The sequence below is a fragment of the Phacochoerus africanus genome, chromosome 14 (assembly GCF_016906955.1).
Source record: "Phacochoerus africanus isolate WHEZ1 chromosome 14, ROS_Pafr_v1, whole genome shotgun sequence".
Taxonomy (NCBI): domain Eukaryota; kingdom Metazoa; phylum Chordata; class Mammalia; order Artiodactyla; family Suidae; genus Phacochoerus; species Phacochoerus africanus.
The window spans coordinates 49,500,047-49,518,908 of NC_062557.1; the positions used below are offsets into that span (position 1 = coordinate 49,500,047).

General features: G+C 51.7%; 2 protein-coding genes across 2 annotated transcripts in view; one reads left to right on the forward strand and one right to left on the reverse strand.

The window, feature by feature from the left end:
* The window catches only part of ZZEF1 (zinc finger ZZ-type and EF-hand domain containing 1), a 114,168-nt gene extending 106,977 nt beyond the window's left edge, over positions 1 to 7,191 (reverse strand). The window contains 1 exon segment of the mRNA XM_047758051.1: positions 6,697 to 7,191. Within this exon segment, the coding sequence (XP_047614007.1) occupies positions 6,697 to 7,050 (354 nt within the window). The 5' untranslated portion in view covers positions 7,051 to 7,191.
* Positions 7,192 to 7,303: 112 nt separating this feature from the next.
* On the forward strand, positions 7,304 to 16,752 carry LOC125114652 (neuferricin). Its single transcript, XM_047758050.1, has 4 exons — positions 7,304 to 7,859; positions 10,897 to 11,037; positions 12,971 to 13,157; positions 15,636 to 16,752. Exons 1-4 carry the CDS (start codon positions 7,610 to 7,612, stop codon positions 15,850 to 15,852), a joined length of 795 nt encoding a protein of 264 aa, XP_047614006.1. The 5' UTR covers positions 7,304 to 7,609; the 3' UTR covers positions 15,853 to 16,752.
* Positions 16,753 to 18,862: the final 2,110 nt, after the last annotated feature.

Here is an 18,862-nt window from a genome sequence, read left to right on the forward strand (position 1 = left end):
ACAGTGAATGGACCTGGCTGGCTAAAGAGCCCTGGGAGGTAAGACCCAAATATTAGACCAACGTTTGCTTCTGAAAGCAATGGAGAGCCACGGAAGTTTAAAGCAGGACGGTACATAATGAAGTGGTACTCTGGAAATCAGAATCAAAACAGAGCTGTGACCTTCCCTCCATAGTTCTCAGTGGTCGTGAAGTTCTCCAAAAGAAGCCAACAGTGTCGTTCCCCCAGAGCAAAGCACATGTGACCAGAAGAACCTCGAGTTCACCCAGGACCTTCCTCTTCTGCACTATGTCATCACCAGCAACAGCCACGCTTACTGAAGGCTTCCTGCGTGCTGTGGCAGTGCAGTGCAAAGAGGTGGCAGGGGACCTCAGAGCATCTTGAGACAGCAAGATCACACAGTGTGCTTTAAGAGCCAAATGACCTATACCAAACAGGAGACAAGAGCCTCAAGGGTAATAATGAAGGAGCTCCCTGGTGGTCTAGCGGTTAAGGACCCAGCGTAGTCACTGCTGCGGCATAGGTTTGATCCCTTCCGCAGGCTGTGGGCATGGACAAAAAACAAAACAAAAAAAATTTTTAAAGGGTAGGACTAAAAACATGATTATAAAGAAGCCACCGGAATCATGCCACAAGAAAGGTTTGGTGCTGTTCGGGTGATAGTGCCAAGGCAGGGAATCTTGAAGAACTCATAGAAGCAAGGTCCACACACAGGACAAGGCAGGTGTCCCACAGAGGACACAGGTAGATAGGGTCAGACAGGAAGAGAGGCCAGCCTGGGGACTCCAGCTCATTCAGAGGAATATGTACTTGAGCCCTCAGGCAGTGGGAAGCCCCTACAGGCTCCAAGGATCAAACCTGCACCCCGGCAGGGACTCAAGCCAAAGCTGTGACAACACTGGATCCTTTAACTGCTAGGCCACCAGGGAACTCCGAATCTACATAATTCTACCTGCATAGTTCTTGGGCTCAGAGCCATTCAAAATTAACTGATCAATACTTTTGACATGATAATGCCGAGATGGTATTTTTCTCCAAATTTCCTCCAAATTCAAAAGTGATTAAGGACCTTTTTAAGTTTTCACTAAAACTGTATTTAACTATTTCCTCCAAAGGCAAGAAATATCCTAATAAAAGGTTACAGATTGAGCATAAAATACGAGGTTGGAGAATGAGAACTGTACCATATTCAATCCATCAAATCAAACTGGGGGCTTCATGGGGAAAACACCTACCGAATGCTGGCTAGGAGCCGGGACAATAAATAAATGAGTAAAAATTGTCCTTCCCTCTGACCTTACAACCCAAACAATTTCACAAAGTAGGCACCAGAGCACTACATTCCCACCGGGAAGCCCTCTGCTATCATCCTGCGCTTGGTAGTTTTTTCTTGTCCTAGAGCCTACAGGATTTTCTGGAAGCACGTTCTATTAAGAGCACAACATCTAATCTTTAATCTCTGATGTCAAGTAAGAATTTAATTTTAACTCTATTCCTCTTCTACATAAGAGTCGATTAAATTCAATATTGTACCCTGTGAGCAAATCAGAGTCCTTCTCCGTGGACCACACCCACCAAGAGAAAAGGTGGTTGTACCATAAAATGATAACGTTTCAGACTTTGGTCCTTGGTACAACTCCAACAAGTCCTTTAGGACATCACCTCCAGCAACTAAGGTCACGGGAACGTGAAGGCAAGACGGCGGAGTGGACACGATGGCGACGGGAGCCCAGAGAACCAACGCGTCCAACTTGGACACTTGTACGAATTTATAAATTCATTCTACTAATGCATAATATATACTGATGATCATCTGCTCCACTGTCCTGGCTCTCATAAAATGAATGAAGGGAAAGGACTCATCATTTTTGTGGCTACTATAATAAAGACATTTATTACTACTTCACAAAACACTAAAGCTTGTATTAAAATATCATAATACATTTTCAGAAGTTTAGATGTAGAACTAAGATACAGAAATGCATACTTATCTAAGTCAAAGGGCAGACTTTTTTTTTTTTTTTTTTGGTCTTCTTAGGGCCACATCCGGGGCATATGGAAGTTCCCAGGCTAGGGGGTCACATCTGAGCTACAGCTGCTGGCCTACGTCATAGCCACAGCCACAGCCACGACAGATCCAAGCCAGGTCTGCTACCCACACCACAGCTCACAGCAATGCCAGATTCTCAACCCACTGAGTGGGGCCAGGGATTGAACCAGCATCCTCATGGATACTAGTCAGGTTCGTTACCACTGAGCCACAACAGGAACTCCACAACAGACTTATTTTTAAAGCACATCAAATGCATAGCTAATCTTTATATTCTTGACATTACAAATATAATTACCCCTCAGTAATAGAAAAGACAACCACTGTGAGATTATCCCAATTAGGTTTTTAAGCCTTAGCTAAGCCTTCACTTTGAGTCAGAACTGTTCTCTTCAACTAACCAGTGCTAACCAGTGGGGATCAGTAAATTTAGTACCAAACCAAGCTCCACCTCTCCCTGCCCCAAATCTAATAAAGATAAAGAGGGTTCAAGAAAAAGTCATGATGATTTTCCTCCAATTTGGATTACTCATGCTAGGCTTCCCTTAGCATGAAGGGAAAAATTAAAGAAGTAATAAGGTAGTCCAGAGACTAAAGAAGAATAACCACAGAGAACCAGTTCTACGAAGAAAACAGGGCACAGGATCTGGAGTCAGCAGGCCCACACTTGATTGTTGTGCCAAAACTTAACTTCCAATCTTACTTAGGTGAGTCCCTGAACCCTGCAGAGTCCTCAGCTTCCTCCTGGGTTTGGTAGCGGTTCTCCCCCACCCGGCTCATGGGGCCGGTCTAAGACATCGGACCCCATGTATCTGAACACGTTGCAGAGAGCGAGGTAAGATAATAGGAATGTGAAAGAAAACTTCCAAGCACACTTTTTGTGAATTCTGTGTATGGATCCTTAATACCCTGTGACAACTCCAGACTGTGCCAGGGATTTTTGGGGTTTTTTTTTAAGTAAAATAAGAACTCACAACATTCCACACATCCCCAGATCTTATGGCTCTGCTTATGATTCCTTAATGTTTATGTCAGCTTCGTATGTGACTACGATGATTTTGTGTTTCATAACAGGAGGATACAACCATTCACACATTTTTCTTCCCATCTGTTTCGGTTACAGTGGCTGAATGATCTTTGGAGTTCACTAGCCTAAACAGTCCATGGGCCACCTCTAAGGGATTTAGGCTCTCACAGAGCACAATCTTTGCACTCTTGATCACTGAAAGAAAAACAAAAACCAAAACACCCTCATGAGAATGAGAGGAAATAAACATGACTCTGTCTCAGGCAGTCTTCCCTCCTAAGCTCCAGGCTCATACACCCAACGGTCTAAGATATGCTTCCACGGAGCTGTCTCATGGACACATGAGACTCCACTTGGCCAACTGGAACGCACCTTCCCCTCCAGATCCTCCCTTCCCCAAAATGGCACTGTCATCTTTCCCACTGCTCAATGCCAGAAGCACCCTTGATTCCTTTCTTGTTTTAATCCTCCTCCCACCCCTAAATCTCAAGAACGGCTTATTCTACTTCCTAAATAGCTCTCAAAATTGTGCACATCATACTATCTTAGCTACCACTACCAGCCCAAGCCACCCAGTCTCTTACTTGGACTGTTGTAATAGCCCCCTAACGGGATCTGCCTGGATCCATCTGACCCTCTACCAACTGGTTCTCCACAAGGCAGCCACAACCATCACGGCACTTTGCTTAAAACTTCATTATTTCCAAACTCCTGTTTAACAGATGCTGCAAAGGACTCCCCCAACCTGGTCCCCACCTGCTTCCTAGTCTGGTTCTCCTGCTGCATCCCACCACCTAGCCATGTGAGTCAAAGACTGCTAAACTGTAATCCAATGTCTGTTCTCCTCTTCTTCCATAATTCAATCTTGACTTTTAGCTTAATAAATGGTCATGGAATAAGGATCTTTCCCAGCCTCCCTTGGAGTTAATGTGGTCATGTGACTGGGTTTGGGCCATTGGGATGAGCCATGCCCTTAGGAGAGGTGTTGGCTCCCTTCTTCCTTTTCCCTTTCCTGCCGGATAGACTGTGGAAAGTGAAAGCAAAGGAGTCATTTGGGTCTTTAAGTGGAGGGTGACAGCACAACAAGATGGACGGAGCCAGGCCCTTGATAACTGTGAAACTGCCAGAGCACTCCGGGACCGCCTACCTGAACTTTTACATCAAAATCTCCTTTATTGCTTCAAGCACTGATGCACTAGGTTTTCTGTCCCTTGAAGCAGTTCTGTAACCCTAACACATCGTACCATTTTTTCAGATGCTCCACCCTCTAGACTTGGGACTTGGGCATGCAACGCCCTCCGCCTGAAACACTGCTAATGCTTTCTGCTCCTTGTCTGCTTTCAGTCCTCAAATCTGAGCTGAAAAGTCTTCCTTGACACCCTAGATGAGGTTAAATACTCCTGTTACTTTTTGTCTTTACTCATCTCCTTGGATAACACTCGCCACACCTATTATTGCTGGGTGATGTGCATCTCTTTCAGTACTGGATACTCTTTGAGAGCAAGCATCTGCTTTGCCCACTGTCATCCAAGCGCTTGGCACTCAGCTCATGCCCAACAAATATTTGCTCAGTGAATGAATGGGTAATGTCATGGCCCTTGAGTGATTTCTGGACCACACCTCTAGGACTTCTTGGCCTTACATCACAGGACTCTTTTAGCTCTACTTCTGTCAGACACCCTCACCACGTAAACACTTTCTCTCCATTCTCTTTTGGACAACTGTGAAATGCGCCAACTCCTTCAAGATATCTGCACAGCTCTTCTGACACCACTTCATTTTCTCACAATACACCTAGGACTAGAATGGAAATTATTATGTGTGCTCCTGGAATTGAAAAAAAAAAAAAAGGAGAAGGAAAACGAAAACCTTCACTGTGTCACATGACCAACACCAACATTTTCAAGAGACAGGATGAGTTACAGGTATTTTAAAAGGAAAATAGAAGAAACAAACCACATTACCTGAAGTCTGGCAATGAGGAGGAAAACATTCTTAAAGTATTTTAAAAAACCTCTGTTTGAAAGTGTACATCACTTTTGAATGGCATCTTGAGAACCTGTCAGTTTACTGCTTTACATGTTCACCTTTCATTGACACTGAATATACTACATAGTTTACCCATTCTGATAAATTAAGCACCTTTTTGCTAGAACACTGTAGAAAGAGGGCCCAGGGGAGTTCCCGTCGTGGCGCGGTGGAAACAAATCCGACTAGGAACCATGAAGGTGTGGGTTCGATCTCTGGCTTCGCTCAGTGGGTTAAGGATCCAGCATTGCCATGAGCTGTGGTGTAAGTTGCAGACGTGCCTCGGATCTGTCCTTGCTGTGGCTATGGTGTAGGCTGGCAGCTGTAGCTCCGATTACCCCTAGGAAACCTCCATATGCTGTGGGTATGGCCATAAAAAAGACAAAAGACAAAAAAAAGAGAGAGAGAGAAAGAAAGAAATAGGGCCCAGGAAGGAGGTAGCAGGACATAAAACAAATAAACAAACCAAAAAACTCCCCAAGAAATCTGAGTGACAGTTTCAGTTTTGTCATCTGATTCACAGGGCAAGCCTGGATCAGTTCTCTTCTTAACTCTGAAATCAAGTGTTTGGGGGAGTTCCCATCGTGGCACAGCAGAAAAACCTGACTAGTATCCATGAGGATGCGGGTTTGATCCCTAGCCTCGCTCAGTGGGGTCCGAGACCTGGCGTTGCTGTGAGCTGTGGTGTAGACCACAGCCAAGGCTCGGATTCAACATTGCTCTGGCTGTGGTGTAGGCTGGCAACTGAAGCTTCGATTCCACCCCTAGCCTGGGAACTTCCACATGACGAAGATACGGCCCTAAAAAAATAAAATGAAGTGTTTGGTATAGATAATTGCCAAGATCTCTTCTAAGGAAAACATTTTCTTGCCGAATCAATTCACTGTTCATCACTTAGCAGAGATGACGTTGATGATTATGCCCCAAACTGTACAATTACAAGTAGTCACATGAAACCTGGTATTTGCCTATCAGTTTTAGGTTCGAGGGACATTTAAGTGAGTCTAAAATATGGTTCTTCAAAAACCTAAAAGCTAACATGTGCTTTGGAAAAGCCAGTTTTTGTGGTGAGAGTGCCTTTCAGAATGTGAATTTTTCCAGTAAATGTTACTCTCCTCCCACATTTGCTGGGCCCCCACACTGGATTTGGAAGGTGTGGGCCAAAAACCCACGAGCCTATGAAACAGAATGGTTCTCATGGCCACTCCCTTGATCCCTGCACCACATCTTAAACCATTCTGGATCACCATCACTAAGCTCCAGGGGGCAGCTTGAACCAGTGTCAGGGGACAGCGCAAAGGTCTGTACTACAGCAACATGCAGACACATCTAGGCTTGGACAGTACTTCTGAGTAAGAACGACCTAGCCTAGGCTTTCTACATGCCCAGTAAAGGTTAAAGAGATTCACAGTCGACCCGCTCGAGCAGGCTGGAAGCGCCAGTATAGGTCCCGGCACACCCTTGCTCCTAGTTTCAGAGCCTGCAGACCCTATGGATTCCCGCCTAGGCTCTCCAAAGCCACCGGCCACCTCTTCACGCCCTTGGGGACGACTGCCCCTGCCCCCGCCCCACAATCTCCAGTCAGCCCTGACCTCCTCGAACTGCTCGCCCGAGCAGCCGGCGCCACGAGCCTCCAGCACCTCCCGGAACTGCTCCAGGGTGACGGACTCCTCGCCGCGGCCCAGCCTCTCTTCCAGCCAGCGCAACAGCGCGCCGTGGTGCCTAGACACCAGAGACTCGCAGGGTGGAGTGGGCCGCAGAGCAGCCGCCGCCTCTCGCAGCCGAGCCGGCTCCAGCAGAGCCGCGGCAGGGGGCAGCGCCGGGGCCGCAGGGCCCGGGCCGGGGGTCGTGCCGGAGTCCGCGGCCCAGTCTTGGTGCGGGCTCCAGCCTTCGCCCCCGGCGGCTCCCGCCTCGTCTTCACTGCTGTGACTCGGAGCGTTCCCCATGGGGTTTCCGCCTCGGGCGCCCGGCTCGGCCGCCGCCGCCGCCTCCCCGCCACGACCTGTCAACCTCCGACGGCACCCGGCGGGCGGGGACGGGGAGGGGACGACGGCGGCGGCTGCGACTTCCGGCTTCCTCGCCCACAAGCGAGGACTACTGTCGCAACGACGCCGTCAGGCAGACTCCACCGGCTGTCGTGAAACAGCTAACCGAGGACAGCCGGATTTCCAGGAGGGTGCGTCTCCAGTTATGTCTACGTCATCCCCCAGCCTCCTTTTGCCACCATCTTTGTTGGGGGCGACAATTTGAGGGCCCAGAAAGCTTGTCGCTGCTCACTTTCTCGGTATCGTTCCACATTCACTACCTATGCTGGTAAAGTACGAGAAAGAGTTGGAGCCAAGTAGTGACGCTTTTGCCAAAGACTTCCCTTTCCGTAGTCCCCTTAACGACAGGAGGACACGGGAGAGCGCGCGTCGCGCGGATGACGTTGCGGCCGCTCCTCCACCATCTTGGTTGTGGACGGAGGTGGCAACTTCGGAGCAGCGGAGGGGTACAGCTGTCTAAATGCCGAGGCTCGGCGGGCGTGGGCTCTGGCTGGGCCTGGCCGCGGCGGCGGTGGCGGCGATGATCGCTCGGCTAACAGGCTGGTGGAGTCCCCGCGCTGACTTCCGCCTTTTCATACCCGAGGAGCTGGCCCGCTATCGCGGCCGCCCTGGGGACCCGGGCCTCTACTTGGCCTTGCTCGGCCGCGTCTACGATGTGTCCTCTGGCCGGAGGCACTACGAACCTGGGGCCCCGTATAGCGGCTTCGCAGGTATTAGCCGGGCGGCTCCCGCCCTTTCCTGCTACGACGCGGGCGGGTTGCCGACTGCGTTTCATTCATTCACTCATTCATTCGTTCCTTCGTTTATTCATCTGCTTTTTTCTCCCTACCCACATTTGTCAGACCAGTTTGGGGGCCGTCCTCAGATACATCATCGTTCTGGTCTGTTTTGACTCTGGCAGGACTGTGGGCACCTGTTACCTGCCTCTGTCCTGTCTCCCCACCGCTCTTCCTGACTTAGGTTGAACAAATACATCTCTTGCCTCTTGTTCACTCTTTACCCGCCAGTAGAATACCTACTTTGTGCCACATTGCCTAGCTCTCAAGGCAGAGATGAGTGAGGCCCTGGCCCTGCCCTCAGAGTTGCCCTGCTGATTAATCATTTCTATAGTGTGTTCCAACCCAAAGTGACTTTTCTTTCACCCCACTCCAAATTTTCCCTAAGAAGCTTGAATCGTTCTTGCTTCTAGTATAGATGTACTTGTCTGCCTTCCTTGAAAAAGTTTATCAGAGTTCCCTGGTGGCCTGGTGGTTGAAGATCCCACTTTGCTACTGCTGTGGCTGGGGTCACTGCTGTGGTGCAGGTTCATTCCCTGGCCCAGGAACGTCTCAATGCGGTGAGCATGGTCAATAAATAAGTAAAATCCATCCTTTTTAAGAGAGTACCATTCAGTGTGTTTTTGTTTTCATTTTGGCTGCCTGGTGGCATATGTAGTCCCCAGAGCAAGGATCAGCTCCAGCTGCGTCAATGGCCAAATACTTTAACCCACTGTGCCCAGAGGGGGATAGATCCTTTGTCCTGGTACTGCAGGAACACCGCTGATCCCACTGCACCACTGTGGGAGCTCCATCAGTGGTTTTTAACATAGAAAGTTGTGCAAACACCACCACTAACTAATTCCAGAGCATTTTTATCATCCCCCAAAGATACTCCTTATCTGTTAGGAGTCATTTCCCATTTCCTCCTACTATGCCCCTGGCAACAAATAATCTACTTTTTTTCTTTTTTAGGGCCACACCCACAGCATATGGAAGTTCCCAGGCTAGGGGTAGAATCAGCTGCAGCTGCCAGCCTTTGCCACAGCCATGTCGAATCTGAGCCACATTCGTGATCTATGCTGCAGCTTGTGGCAATACTGAATCCTTAACCCACTGATCAAGGTCAGGGATTGAACCTGCATCCTCATGGGTACTAGTCGGGTTCTTAACCTGCTGAGACATAACGGGATCTCCTGTTTGTTTTCGTTTTGATAATTGACAGGGGTGAGGCGATATCTCCTGATTTTGATTTTCATTCCCCTAATGATTAGTGATGCTGAGTATCCTTTGGGAAAAATGTCTCTTCATGTCCTCTGCCTTTTTCTTTTTCTTTTTGGCCACACCTAGAGCATGCAGAAGTTCCCAGGCCAGGGATCCACGGCAATAACTAGAGCCATGACAAAGCTTAACATGCAAGGTTTTTTTTTTTTTTGGGTGGGGGGGTTGATGTTGAGTTAGTTATATGAGTTCTTTGTATATTTTAGATACTAACCCTTTTTCAGATGTATTACTTGCAAATATCTTCTCCCATTCAGTAGGCTGCCTTTTCATCTTGTTGATAGTTTCCTTTGCTGTGCAAAAGTTTGATGTCGTTGCCTTTGTTTAGTTTTGCTTTTGTTTCCCTTGCCTGAGGGGACATATTCCCCAAAATAACGCTAAGACCAATGCCAAAGAGCATACTGCCTATGTTTTCTCATGGGAGTTTTATGGTTTTTGGCCTTCACTCTTGCAGTATCCTTTAATGCACAAAATATAAAATTTTTCACCAAATCCAGTTTATCTTACCTGCGATTGCTTGTGTTTTTGGTGTCCTACCTAAGAAACCATTGCCTCATCCAAGGTCACAAAGATTTACGCCTATGTTTTCTTGTAAGAGATAGTTTTAACTCATATTGATTTGAGACAGTTTTATATATGGTGTGTGGTAATTTCATTCTTTGGCATGTTGCTCTTCAGTTATCCAAGCCCCATTAGCTGTGAAGACTATTCTTTTCCTCATTGAATTGATACTCGTATTGAAAACCAAGTGATTCTAAATGAGCGGCTTTCGTTCAGTCAGTATTTTATTGAAAATTTACCAAAAATCAGGCACAATGGTGTTCCCTTCATGGCTCTGCAGTTAATGAACCCAGCTAGGACCCATGAGGACATGGGTTCGATCCCTGGCCTCGCTCAGTGGGTTAAGGATCTGACGTTGCTGTGAGCTGTGGTGTAGGTTGCAGACAAGGCTTGGATCTGGCGTGGCTGTGGCGTCGGCTGGCAGCTGTAGCTCTGATTTGACCTCTAGCCTGGGAACTTCCATGTGCCTCAGCTGTGGTCCTAAAAAAAACCTCGAAAACAACAACAGGCACTACCGCATACTGGGGAATTGATTGTAAAGGAGTTTGGTGTGTTCCTTTCCCTGCTAAAACATGCAGACTAGTGGAAAATACAGACACTAAATAGTTACATAAGCAACGAATGAATGATTTTTGTGACGAGTGTTAAAAGGAAAGCATCCTGGTGTTAGCAGAGGCCCGATCTAGTGGGGGAGGGGAGAAAGGGAGCGCGGTGGCAAGGCGAGGTGGGTGGCAGCTGGCGTAGGGCCCTGAGTGGCATGTTAAGGGACATGTATGTTGTCATAGGGCAAGAGGAAGCCAGGGAGGATCTTTAAGCAAGAGAATAACACAATCAGTTTGTTTAAAATATCAGTCTAGGAGTTCCCGTCGTGGCACAGCAGCGAAAACAAATCCAATAAGGAACCACGAGGGTGTGGTTTCGATCCCTAGCCTCGCTCAGTGGGTTAAGGATCCGGCGTTGCCGTGAGCTGTGGTGTAGGTTGCAGACGCGGCTCGGATCCCGCGTTGCTGTGGCTCTGGCGTAGGCCGGGGGCTACAGCTCCAATTAGACCCCTAGCCTGGGAACCTCCATATGCCGAGGGAGCGGCCCAAAAAATGGCAAAAAGACAAAAAAAAAAAAAGTCAATCTGCTGGAAGCATGTCTCCTACAGGCCGAGATGCATCCAGAGCGTTTGTGACCGGGGACTACTCTGAAACAGGCCTTGTGGATGATGTATCTGACCTGTCATTTTCTGAGATGCTGACGCTCCAAAACTGGCTTTCATTCTACGAGAAGAATTATGAATTCATTGGTGGGTATTCTCCAGGCCATTTCCATGGCATTCATTTATGTGTCCCGCAGTTTTTTTAAGGGGTGGAATTCTTTGGGGATTGGACTCCAGGTTAAAATCTGAAAAACACCCATGGCTTTTTCACCTTAAACTCTGGTTGTTAGTGTGGCGCTATGTCCCAGAAGGACGAGACCGGGGCACCTTGTTCCTTCACTCATGGCATCTTGGGAGAGGCTTGCCCAACCTGTGGCTTTGGCCTGTTGCCTCAGAACCTGTTGAACAAGCAGCCCGGGTGGGGGAAGCTTCCCTGTCTCACTGCGTTCCAAGCATGTGGCTTCAGCACACAGGCAGGAAGGCTCAAGGCCTCTTTGCGTGTGGTCTTGACAAACACCCACAACAGGAACTCCCAAGACCGTCTTTAGGACACTGTTAGGTAGCTTCTCATTTAAGAAGCAAGCGCAGTGCCCTACACAACTGACGTGAACAAATATTTGACTAGCATTACCTTCCATCTGGGAAACAATTCATGTAGGATGGACAGAGGCTAATATTTGCCTCCTTAGAGGACAAAATCAGAGGTTGCGGGTTTGATCCCTGGCCTTGCTCCGTGGCTTAAGGATCGATCCGGTGTTGCTGTGAGCTGTGGTGTAGGTCTCAGATGCGGCTCGGATCCTGTGTTGCTGTGGCTCTGGTGTAGGCCAGCGGCTACAGCTCTGATTCAACCCCTAGCCTGGGAACCTCCATATGCTCCGGGAAGTGGCCCTAGAAAAGGCAAAAAGACAAAAAAAAAAATCGAATCAGAAAAGTCAAGAGAGGGAGTTGGACTCGAGAGGATGATCTTATTCATCCTGGGTTCATGAACTCACCCTGGAATCTCAGTTCTCAGGGACTGAAGAGGTTGGGCAGACACAGCTGGGGCAGGTGTGACTGCTACCTCCTCCTTGGTCAACCCTTCAAGTGCTTTCTGCTGCTTCTCTTGCCCTGTGACAGGTGCTGCTTGAGAAGGCCACTTGCACTTCAGGACTTGGAGCTGAAAGTCCCTGCACCTAAGGAGAACTGCCTCCGGCTTGGCTCTGGCCTACAGGCTCACTGACCACTTGGCTGGCCACTGCCATAGCTCAGATCTTAGACATTCTCTCAGGGATGGAGATTTTAAACTCCATCCCTGGTGGCTCAGTGGGTTAAGGATCCAGCGTATCACTGCTGTGCTCAGGTTCCATCCCTGGCCCTAGAACTTCCGCATGCCGTGGGCACGACCCAAAAAGATCCCCCTAAAACTAAAACCTGTTTCCTCTCAGTGTGGCCGTTGAAGGACGGAGCCACAAAAGAATGGTGAGAGAAGAGAATGAGCCTGGGGCCAGAGCCACTGACCAGCTCGGAGACTTGCAGCTCTTCACCCTCCCAGTCTCTCCCGGGACCATGGGAGCACCCATTCCTCTCCAGAGGGGTCACGAGGATTACACAACATTGGTAAAATGCTAGCACAGCTCCTGACACTGAGCGAGCGCTCAATGAACGACTTATCATTTATGTTCTGTAAGACAAAATAATTCAGTGTGGGGAAGCACTGAGCCACAAAACCTTAGAAGGTAAGCCATTCATTCGTCAAACCCCTGAACACCTACTGTGAGCCTCCAGCACTGGGGAACATTGAAAAGTGAGTTCCAAGAGGTTCTGCCCTCGGGGAACTCAGAAGGGAGACAGGGTTCATAATTTCTGCACTGGAGGACTCTACGCCTAGCACAGGGAGGCGTCTGTCTGGAGTCGTGGGAGATGCGGAGAGGCACCAGGATGGGAGGCAGCACGAGTCCCTCCGGTCGGCTCGTCCTCAGTCAGCAGCCAGCGGGCTGCGGCAGAGCCTGAGGCACAGATGCTGGGACTCGGCCCTACTGGGACCGCTGCAGACGCCCAGGCTCCCTCCGCTGTACTGACGTCAGCTCTCCTGTTACCACAGGAAGGGTGAGCGGACGCTTCTATGGCCAGGATGGGCTGCCCACCCCAGAACTGACCCGGACAGAAGCCATGATCGCCCGAGGCGTGCAGGCAAATAAGCAGGACCTGGAAGAGAAGCAGAGGTTCCCCCCATGCAATGCCGAGTGGAGCTCCGCCCGGGGCAGCCGCCTCTGGTGTTCCCAGAAGAGGTACGTGGCTTCCTTCCGCTCCTCCTGCCCCGCGCCCGCATCCCACCACCTGGTCACCCTGTCTGCCTTGCTGAGTGAGGCCATGAGCTGGCTGTTCATCTAGGGGAACTTTGTCAAAATACCTGTGCTCTGGGATAGGGATTCCCAACTTCAGCTGCAGGCTAAGATCCCTAGGGACTTTGGGAGTTCCCATCGTGGCGCAGTGGTTAACAATCCGACTAAGAACCATGAGGTTGCGGGTTCGATCCCTGTCCTTGCTCAGTGGGTTAACGATCCGGCGTTGCCGTGAGCTGTGGTGTAGGTTGCAGACGCGGCTCGGATCCTGCGTTGCTGTGGCTCTGGCGTAGGCCGGTGGCTACAGCTCCGATTCAACCCCTAGCCTGGGAACCTCCATATGCCACGGGAGCGGCCCTGGAAAAGGCAAAAAGACAAGAATGGGGCCTCACTCTAGACAACTGGATGAGAATATGAGGGTTGAGACCTGGGCAACTGCTTTCTCTATTTTTTTTTTTTAATTCCCCAAAGGCCCTGCTGAAGAGCCCTTGGCCTGGGAACGAGAAGGCGTGGGTGCTGTTTCTTGCTGGCTGTGGCCTGTTCCTCCATCCAGGGGGCTTCGTCTCCTCTTTGTCAGCACAAATCCTTCCTGCCGACAGGAGACGGGGGGGGGGGGGGGGGGCAGTGATGCCCTGAGGAGCTGTCCTAAAAGCCCTGCAAATTCTACATAATTCCAGGAAGTACAGGCCAAATGGAGGCATCCGTTCCCGTAAGAAGAAAGTGGGTGAGCAGATTAGGATAGGTGCCTTGGGGATGATTCCAGGTTGGTTTGTGGAGGCTGGAGAAAACATGTTTTTCCTCCTTTACTCATGAGGCCAGCCTAGGCTCAAATGCAGTTCATGTCCCCACACCTCCTCTACCTCCTGGGGCGGGGGCAGGGGGTGGCGTGGGGGGGAAGATGTGGAAACTAGATGGCCGCCCTCCCCGGCCCAGGCTCCAGAGCCTCACAGTCAGAGCCCCGCTCTGTCAGGAGGGGCAGGGAGGCTGCAGGGTAAGGAGACGGCTCCCCTCCGTGCTCACCTGGGCAGAACCCCCCTCTTCTGCGGGAAGAGGCCATGGCTTTTGGCGCTCCTTGAGGTACTTGCTTGTGTGGACGAGGACAAGCAGCCAAAGCCACCAGCTTTCTCTAGGCCCAGTCACTGTACCCATCCATCACACACGTCCTCTGCCTTCACTCAGGGGAGCGGGAGTAAAGGTAGCAGGAAGGAAAAGAGGAAAAGCCCCTTCTCTCCTGGCCAGTCTTCAGGAAACCAGGCTTCTCCAGGGTTAGCATGTTTCCAGAAGGAGGGAGCAGGTAGGACCTGGCCTGCACACTTCAAGGGCAGGAGCTAGGGCCGAAGATGGTCCTTGCTGGGATGCAAGCCTGAAGCAGGAAGGCACCCAGAGGCCTGTGTGCATTTAGATGCTGTCCTTGCTCCCTCGAAGGGCCTGCTCCCTCCCCCTTCCCCAGAGCCCTCATCTCTGTCTCTGTAACCTCGTCCCGCTTTCTTGACTGAGTTGCTTAGGCTCTGCCTTCCCCACAAAGCTCTTCCAGACCCACCCCAAAGAGTCTGGCCCGTCCCAATCCCTCAGCCCAATGCACGGCTGTCTGCTCCCTTTAGACTGGGAGAAACGAGCCCCCAGAGCAGGGACTGGGGCGGGGGGTGGTGGGATGGATGGCCGCAAGGAGGGAAGAGGGACCGAGAAGGGAGACAGTTCTGCGCCCCAACGCTGAGGTGGGGTGTTTCTCAAACAGCGCGTGATCTGGTCCAGGCACTGGAACCTTTCCGGGTACTGGTTCCAAGAAGCTCATTTTCCATTTCCAAGGCTTGTGGGCCCACTGGAGACCGAACTCATTGCCCTAGGATGAGTTAGGGCCCTCTGCCCGTGATAGGAGGCTGCTCCGCTGTGCTGGGCCAGAGCTTGATCCTCCAGCTCTGAAGTCCGGGGACGTCAAGGACCAGGCCTGCGCAAGGGGCAGGAAAGCCTGCACGTGCGCCCGGGCCTCCCAGAGACGGCTGACCCATCGGGCCTTGGCTCTTCCACCCTCACCCAAGTGCCCCAGACGCTAAGGGCCAGACACGGCCCCACACTGGGATGTGGCGGGGAAGGGAGAAGAGAGTCAGAGCCAGACACTGCTTCGGAGAAGCTCCCAGGCCAGGGGCGGAAAGCCTTTCACAGGCGTTGCCAGCAATGCAGGGAAGCCGTGCTGCCTCCTAGGAAGGCATGGAGCACAGGCGAGGGCCACAGCGAAAGGACCGTGGCCCTGCCCTCAGAGCATGAAGGCCTGGTGACCACGGCAGACCGCCGCCCCAGGAAGCCCCCAAGATGGGAAGTGGGCTGGCTTCTGCCTTTCACAAGCCCTGCCTCACGGCGTCCTCTCCCCTTCCCAGAGAAACGCAGGAGTGCCTGCTTTTAAGAAGTTCTCTTTCATTCTCTCCCTAGTGGAGGTGTGAGCAGAGACTGGACTGGTGTCCCCAGGAAGCTGTTTAAGCCAGGTGCCAAGGAGCCCCACTGCGTGTGCGTGAAAACAACCGGCCCCCCTAGCGACCAGACGCCGGACAGCCCCACACACAGGAATCGTGGGGACTTGGACCACCCCAGCTTGGCCGAGTACCCAGGCTGCCCACCCCTGGCCATCACGTGCTCCCTCCCCCTCTAAAGCGGTTCCCTGTATGCTGCCCACCCACCGAGAGCCCTGCCTGGAAGCCTAGTGGCTCCTGACCTGAACCAAGAGGGCCTGGAAGGAGAGGAGCGTGGCTGTGCTCCGCAAACGTGACTGATGCCACCTCACCGTGACTCACCATTCTGGTGCCTGAGGCCACAGCTTGGCAACCTGCCGCGTACCGTCAGCCTGCTTCTGCCACTGCACCCTTCATCTCCTCGCCCACCCGCTTTGGAGTCCGCAGGTGTGAGTGAGCACACACAAGACCAACTCAAAACTAGCGGGCTGGACACACAAAGAGGCCGGGAGCCCCGGGAGCTTCCTCCCAAGACTTTGGGACCGCCTAGATCAGCTGTGCCCTGTCTCTAACTCCCAACCTGGTTGGGGGATCGGGGGCACTGGCAAGAGAGACCGCGTCTTTCCCTTACACCTCCGAAACAAGCAGACACGTCCAGAAAAGTCGTGTAAATTAACGGTGTCGCCTAAACAAGGTCCTACTCCCCATACAGCACGGGGAACGATCCTTCATCGGCATCTTGTGATGAACCACAGCGGAAAGAACGGGCAGAGGCGTGGCGAGCTACAGACAGCTGCATGACTGAGCCACTCTCTCGCACACTGCAAGTCGACTAAACTAAAATGGGGAGGAAAGGTGTTAACCCTGTTCCGGTCACTGCTGGGACCCCCGACTTTGACAGCCTTTCTGTATGTAAGCGCTCTCTCACCCGAAGGCTTTGGTTGAATTTACAACCGAAAGCCACACTGAGTGACTCTGAGCTAGACCAATACAGCAAGAGGTGAAAACAGGATAGGCTAATTCGAGAAATGGAAAAGCCTTTGCTTGTATGGATGCAGCAAATCCAGCTGCCTCGGAACAAAGCAACAATTTAAAAGCAAGGGTGTTGTTTCTCTTTTAAACATTTAAGAATAGGGGTGGTGTGGCTTTGTTTTTGGGGTTTTTTTGTCGTCTTTTTTTGTCTTTCTAGGGCCACACCTGCAGCATATGGAGGTTCCCAGGCTAGGGGTCCAATCGGAGCTGTAGCTGCCGGCCTACACCACAGCCACAGCAACACCAGATCCGAGCCGTGTCTGCGACCTACACCACGGCTCAGGGCAATGCTGGATCCTTAACCCACTGAGCAAGGCCAGGGATCAAACCTGCAACCTTATGGTTCCTAGTCGGATTCATTAACCACTGAGCCATGACGGGAACTTCCAGGGTGGTGTGTTTTCAAAAGAAGTCTGCATTCTAAGTAAAAGGTTTCACTGCTTCGACACAAACACTGGTTAGCACCACAAAATTTGGGCAAGGCTGCCAAGTGCAAAGCAAGCAGCCTCAACAGTCCAAGGTCACCTGTCATCTACACCGGACAGCGTTTATGCCCATCACCCCCTGGTTTCTAGTGAAGCAGCCGGGGGCAAGGAGTGTTCCTACCTTAGCGATAAGGAAACGGGTGCAATTTCAGGTGCACCGTCTCCTCATCTGCGCCGTCACCTCACTTCCCAGTCCCTGCGGCTGTTCATTGGAACTTTCTCTCCCCCTCCTTTTTCTTTTTTCCTCTCCTTTGTCATTAATCCCACTCGGTGGCACTCCAGCTTGGCTGACCAGACAGGGGAGGGGCCCCCCGCCCTCTGCCCACAGCCGTTGCTCAGGCCTGGACTCTGCTCGGCCCCTTGGCTGCCCGGCGCCTTCCTCACCTGCCCTTCCTGCACCTCCTACCTCTTCAGGCCCCGCTCCCCCTCTCAGGACACGTTCAACAGCTCCCCTCCTTCACTCCCTCAGGCCACATTTCTCAGAAGCACCTTGTCGACTTCCTGCCCCAGCTGAGCCTTTTGGAAACGCTGCCCGTGCTCAGGGTCTCTGCCCCTCAGCCCCCATTCACTGCGCAGCACGGTCGCCTGGTCTCTGCCCTTCCCTGCTTGACAGCGGCCTGAACTGGCCAACCCACAGCCACCTGCCCTGATCACCCGCCTGACCTGTCATATCTGAGGGTCCCCCGGCTTTTTCCTGACTTCCCTTATCTCCCCGGGTGTCCCCCTCAGCCTCCCTGAGACCCCTCTCCTCCACGAGTCCTTCCCGCCAGCTCTTACTCCACCTTCTGCAGCCACTCAGACTGCCGGACCTGGTATCTCGTCCAGGCGGCCCCCGGACGCCACGGTTTTGGCATTCGATCTGCACCTTCTCCCTCAGCACTCCACTCGTTCCGTGGCACAGTCGCACCATCACCACCTCTAAGTACCAGTCACACCAAGTGAGAAGCCTGGCAGTCATCCCCGAGCCGCTGCTCCCAGCGGGTCTCCAGGGCCTGGCAGCCCCACATCCGGAGTTCTCCCCTTCGCACCCCCTCATCTAGGCCCAGTTCTCCCCTCAAGGCAGTCCTTTCTCACCTGGATCCCTACAGGGGTCTAAACGCGCCCCTCCAGCCCATCGTCCCCACTGCCCAGTCATCCTGAAGGGTGGGCATTCTCCACAGAAACCTCTTCCCTGGCTGCCGTACCCGCAGGGATCAGGCGCTAGCTCTGCAGCAGAACACGAGGCCCTTCGATGGTCCTCTCCTCTCAGCACCTGGCCCACCACCCCTGGCCCCCATGCACCGCTGCCTCGGGCCTTCATCTCACTGCATCATGCCTGAGACTCCCTCACCCAGGCTGTCCTTCTGCCTAGAATGACACTTCTTTTTTTTTTTTTTTTGGTCTTTTTGCCTTTTCTAGGGCCACTCCCATGGCATATGGAGGTTCCCAGGTTAGGGGGTCTAACTGGAGCTGCAGCCACCAGCCTACACCACAGCCACAGCAATGCAGAATCCAAGCCTCATCTGCAGCCTACACCACAGTTCACAGTAACGCCGGATCCTTAACCCACCGAGTGAGGCCAGGGATCGAACCCGCAACCTCATGGTTCCTAGTCGGATTTGTTAACCACTGTGCCACAACGGGAACTCCCAAAGAACTTAATAAAGAAAGACACAAAGCAATGAAGCTGAGCCTAGAACTCAAGGTTCTTGTC

Bases quoted from the DNA above. Each gene is read 5' to 3' on its own strand.
- LOC125114652 (XM_047758050.1), top strand. From the start codon at position 7,610: ATGCCGAGGCTCGGCGGGCGTGGGCTCTGGCTGGGCCTGGCCGCGGCG. The intron at 11,038-12,970 runs GTGGGTATTCTC...CTGTTACCACAG, and splicing joins GAAGAATTATGAATTCATTG to GAAGGGTGAGCGGACGCTTC. The intron at 13,158-15,635 runs GTACGTGGCTTC...TTCTCTCCCTAG, and splicing joins CTCTGGTGTTCCCAGAAGAG to TGGAGGTGTGAGCAGAGACT.